Source organism: Vairimorpha ceranae, assembly GCF_000988165.1.
Source record: "Vairimorpha ceranae strain PA08 1199 chromosome Unknown NODE_167, whole genome shotgun sequence".
Lineage (NCBI taxonomy): Eukaryota > Fungi > Microsporidia > Nosematidae > Vairimorpha > Vairimorpha ceranae.
Window position 1 is genome coordinate 122 of NW_020169462.1, and position 5,469 is coordinate 5,590.

Below are 5,469 nucleotides of genomic sequence, written 5' to 3' on the forward strand. Positions count from 1 at the left end.
CACAAAAAAAATTTTTTTTTAGGTGTTTTAAGATTTTGACGCGCACTGTATTTCTATAGGAGAGGATTAAGTTCACTGACCCTTTTTCAGAGGGACATTTTCACATAATCCAAAATTCTATATTTAAATTATGAACGGAAACATTTGCTAAAATTAATAATCATTGATAAATATTATTTTTAATACGATAATTTGTAATATTTATGTTTGTAAAAACTATACATTAAAAATGTTTTTAAAATTTTTTTAAAGAAAATAATTTTAGGCCTTATGATCAAATGAAAAATTTTAAATTGCTATGAAAGAAAACTAATAGATTATTATTATATATCAAGCACAGTTTTGCCAAATAAGTATTTTTTTGGAAGAATTTAGATTGCAGTCACAAATTTATATTACATTAAAAGAAAAATCTAAATCCACTGCAAAAACAGGTAGAAAACCGACACTATCCTTAAAAGTTATAACAAAAATTTAGAAAATGATAACAAACAAAATTATTTTCGCAAAAAAAATCAAATTTAAATCAGATCTAAATGTTTTCAAATTTACATTACATTATTGCGGGTAATAAAAAATAAAAAAAATATAGTTTTAAGAAAATGAATCAAAGATCGTAATTAACAGAATCCTATAATTTTAAATGATTCTTTTGACAGATAATTGTTATAAAGTAATTTTCTTAGATGAAAAAAAATAATTTTAGATAGGCCTGATGATTTTAAATACTATTGGCGTCATTGAGATTATGAGAATCTCTCTTGCAGCAAAAGAGTCTAAGGCGGTGGTGACTTTATGATTTGGGCCAGTTTTTGTTCCAATAAGTAATTAATAATTCAAATAATAATTAATAAAATGATTATTTAATTGCATTGTATATTGCTCAAAACACCTTTAAAAGCTTTTGTTGAAGAAAAAAATTGGAAATACAGTAGGAAAAAAAAGAATATTTGAATAGTATAGTAATCATACACTTTATAGCTGCATCATTTAATTTTTTTACTTTTATAGGAAATTTAAAATATACTGAAAGAAATTTACAATGTTTTTTAAAACTTTTTTGGTATTAACAGAAAATTTTTTACTTTAGGTGGCAAAAAAAGGGATATTTTTTTTGGCGGGAAAATTTTATTTAAAACTATAGAAACTTTATTTTTATTCCTTATGATACAAAAATCATCTTTGAATGAAAAGTCCGATATTAAGGCTTTCTTAGAAATTGGCTGGAAACAAAAAGAAATTGCAAAAAAGTTTTTGATAAGCCAATCGAAAGTTTCCAAACTAAAGAAAAAAAATTAATGAAACAGGACAATTGGAAAGAAAATCGGATTCTAGTAGGGCTTCATTACTTAATAGTAATGATATATCTTATTCAAAAAAAAATAAATGCGGATCCACAAATTGGAAGTATTAAGCTTGCTGTAGAACTTAAGAAAATAGTTAAAAAAACATATATCTTCGATGTATACGAAATAATTTGTGTAAAATAGGATTACATAAATGGTAGGATTGCATGTAAATTACCTTTTTGTCTAAAAAGCATATCATGGTAAGAAAACAATGGGCAAGTAAACATGCTTGCTACTTTGATAAGAGATGGAATCAGGTTATTTTTAATAATGAAACAAAAATAAACTTGTTTGACTCTATGAAAGAGTTTATGTGCGAAGAAAAGTTGGTCAAAGATATAATAAAAAAAATTTAAAATCCACAGTAAAACATGGTGGTGGTAATATCATGGTTTAGGCATGTTTTTCGAGTGCAGGTGTTGGAAATATATGTATAATTGACGGTATAATGAAAAGCGAAGTATATTGTAGAATTATAGATACACATTTTATGTCTTCTGTAGAAAAATTTAAATTAAAAAATTATATCTTGCAGCAAGATAATGATTCCAAACATACGAGTAAATGCACTAGAGATTATTTGTCAGCTAAATAAGTTTTGACATTAGATTGGGCTGCACAATCATCAGATATGAATCCTGTAGAAAATTTATGGCATGTTCTTAAGGTAGAAGTAGGGAAAAGGAAACCAAAAAATATTAATGAATTAAAGAAATGTGTTGAAAAGGAATGGAATAAGATAGATGTAGATGTGTGTAAAAAGTTGGTAAAGAACATGAACAGTAGATGCAATAAATTATTAAGGGTGAAAGATGGAAATACTAAATTCTAAATAAAAATTTTTTTTTTTGCCACATTATTTTTTATTTAACTAATTAAAGCATTGTGTTAGTGTAATAAATAAATTAAACTACTTAAGCAGTTATAAATGTTTGTAACTTCTTTTAAAATGGCAACAACCTTTTATAATATATAATTTTTAATTACAAAATTAAATATTCCTTTTTTTGCCACTACTGTAAAGTACATTCCCTTAACTTTTAAAATTTGCAATGCTCGCTTTAAAAACTTTCTGAGTATTTTTGGCATCTTTCTAAACTAATACTGTTCCATTCAGCTTGTATTACAGTTTTAAATTCATTAAAATTTTTAGGTTTTAGAATAGATATTTTGGTTTTAACAATCCCTCATAGATTCAGATTCTCTATAGGATTTAAATCAAGGGATTGAGCAGGCCATGGTATAACTCGACAGCCTTTGCTGCAAACCACTGCTTTATCATATTTGCAGTACGTTTTGGATCGTTGCCTTGCTGGAAATTGTACTCTGGAAGACCCATCGTTTCTGCAGAAGCATCTAAGTCATCAGTAGGAATCCTAATGTATTTAATTACATTAATTTTTTTTTCAATGAATATTAGTTTTTTTACTCCATAGTAAGAAAAACAGATCCATACCATTATAGGCCCCGCCATATTTAATGTTGGACATAAATTTTTTTGTAAAAGTCTCGTATTTGGTTTTCTTCTAATTGAAATCTTACCACCAGAATAGACTAGATTAAACTTACTCTCATCACTAAAAATTATCCTCTTTCTATTTTCTTTTTTGAGCGCTAGCCATTTAAATGAACAATCATTCCACTTAAAATATGCCTTTTCTGTAATAGAGGCTTCTTTACAAATGCATATGCATAGATACCGTTCTTATTAAGACAAAATCTTATTGTGTCTTTATTAACACTAATATTATCTACAGTTTTCATTTCTATACCAAGCTTTCTCAATGAAATTTTTGGATTTTTATTAATTTTTTTCATAATCCTATTTTTAATGACACCAAAGCATTTCTTAGGCTTTAAATGCCACCCACGTGTTTTATTATGCCTTTCTGTTTATATTTTTTTTGAATCCTGCTTATAGTGGACTGGTTAACATAAAATTTTGATGCAATTTTCTTTTGGTAAAACCCATTTTGTAAAAGGCTCAAAATTTGCCTAACCTCGATTTCGGACAATTGCTTCATTGAAAGCATAACAAAAGTTTGTTTAAAAGAAAATCAGAGGGATGTTATTTCAGTTTTGGCGACAAAAATAAAATATACGTTTTTTTAAAAAAAATAAATTAAAAATAGGTATTTATAGCTATTTAATACTTTGAAAATCAAATGTAAATCAATATAAAATCTATATTTACGATTTTAATTAAAGAAATTACATTTGTAAATCATAAAAATGAATAAAATATACATCTAATTAGTATGCGTTTTTTAAGACAAACTATAGATGTCAAAAGTGTTTCTAAGAAAACCGATGTCTTCAAAAACAAAGATGACATAATCAAAAGAATAGTAAAAAAGCATTTGAATGCAATCTCTGCTATAATAGCTGGTAAAAGAAAAGCTTCTAAGACCGGCTTAAGCTTTACCAAGTACATGGTGATTGTTGAAATTTGTCAAACACATTTTTTAGCCGAAGGGTTACTTTGGTTTAAACGCAAAAATGATCTCAACAAACAATAAAAAACAAACTTTAATAGATTTAGCACTATGAAAGTAGAAAATAATATAAAGGATTTTTTTCCTTAAAAAAGGGATAAGTAGTGTCACTTGACAAACAAAAATCTTCTAAAAAGGAGAATAAAAAAATTAAAAGTATTTATTTAAAGAAAAATTTTAATTCCTATTATGGCTGAAAAGAAGATCAAAGAAAACTCTTTAAAGAAGAAAGCCTTAGTTCGACTTCAGAAGAACTGAGCAAAAGGGCTTAATAAGGAAGCTCTTGTAAAACTAATTAAGGAAAGCAGAATTTATCAGAATGTAAGTTTAGATTTGTTTTTATGTACGGATTAGATATTAAAAGGTAGAGCCAATCTAGAAACACATGGACTACTTTTATGGAGATCACAAAAAAGGATCTCCCTCTTTTAAAAAGATCGGATGATTCAGATGTGTATATTCTGATGATCAGAATAAATGTTTGTCAGTAGGCATTAGAAAAATTTAATGAAAGTGGAAGTGTGTAGTGAAGAGGGAGCTTTTACAAATTTTATTTCTTTCAATAAAAAAATTGTTTTAGATGAGCTACTGAGACTCTCGAAAGCTCAAAAAAAATTTGTACTTTTGGTTAATACTTGCAGATATATCAAAAAAGAATTAAATAAAGATAGGTTAAATTATGGTGCTTTTTATATTTAGGAAAGATGATGGATGAGCATGCCTGAAAAAAATAAAGATTCCAGTAATGAATAAGTTTCTGTTTTAAAGTCCTGTTTTTATAGGAACTTGTTATCTTATAAAAAGAAAAATATTTTTATTTATTAAAAAAGAAAAAAATTGTTCTATTTAGATAAATGAACTCTATAATACTGTTAGACGTCAAACCAGACTTAATTGTCTTAGAACTCTATCTACTAGTAGAAGAAAAACAATGCTAAAAGTACAAGAAAATTTTTGTATTTTCAGAATACAAGGAAGACTTTTTAGAGATAAAGACCTCTTGAAAATACTAATAAAGAAGGAGCCTTTAGTTAAAGGAAAGATTCTTTTTTTAAAAAAACGTAGACAGAAGGACACACCGTTTACGAAGATTACAGTTACTAAACTACAAAGAAAAATGTTATTAAATACTGTTAAAAGCCGTAGTTTTAAAGTATTTTACAACAAGAGAAATAAATTAGGTATACCTAATCATGACATTAAAGAGACGAAAGAGAAAATAAAACTCTTAAGTCTCGATATCAACCATCTCTCTAACAAGAGAGAAGAGCTTGAGGTTCTCTTGAAGAAGGGGAAAATAAAAATTATGTGCCTACAGGAAACTTAGAGAACCTTCATCTTTCCTCTTAAGCTAGAAAAATATACTGCTGTGGAAACTTCTAGCAGTAGAAAAAAAAAACCAGGATTAATTACTTTGGTTAGAAAAAATGGAGCTATTAGATGCTCTAAGAAAGGGACCAACTCAAACATACTGCAAACTGTGGTTGGTTTGGGTCAGTAGGAAAGTGGGTTAAGTACTTAATCATCAATGTCTACATATCACAAGACAGGGACCTCAAGAGAGAGGTTCTTGCCAGACTATTATCCCTTCTTTATGAAGAGAAATTAAAAAATCACTATAAATA

The 5,469-nt window shown here is 27.1% G+C and overlaps 3 protein-coding genes across 3 annotated transcripts; 2 read left to right on the forward strand and 1 right to left on the reverse strand.

The window, feature by feature from the left end:
* Positions 1-1,298: 1,298 nt before the first annotated feature.
* On the forward strand, positions 1,299-1,490 carry AAJ76_1670001420 (hypothetical protein; the record flags this gene model as incomplete). The annotated part of the gene is made up of 1 exon (XM_024474197.1): positions 1,299-1,490. The coding sequence occupies one exon, from the start codon at positions 1,299-1,301 to the stop codon at positions 1,488-1,490; it is 192 nt and encodes a 63-aa protein (XP_024329681.1).
* A 1,072-nt stretch (positions 1,491-2,562) lies between these two features.
* AAJ76_1670002944 (transposase) lies at positions 2,563-2,823 on the reverse strand (the record flags this gene model as incomplete). The annotated part of the gene is made up of 1 exon (XM_024474198.1): positions 2,563-2,823. One exon carries the CDS (start codon positions 2,821-2,823, stop codon positions 2,563-2,565), a length of 261 nt encoding a protein of 86 aa, XP_024329682.1.
* Positions 2,824-4,775: 1,952 nt separating this feature from the next.
* AAJ76_1670004897 (hypothetical protein) lies at positions 4,776-5,171 on the forward strand (the record flags this gene model as incomplete). The annotated part of the gene is made up of 1 exon (XM_024474199.1): positions 4,776-5,171. The coding sequence occupies one exon, from the start codon at positions 4,776-4,778 to the stop codon at positions 5,169-5,171; it is 396 nt and encodes a 131-aa protein (XP_024329683.1).
* Positions 5,172-5,469: the final 298 nt, after the last annotated feature.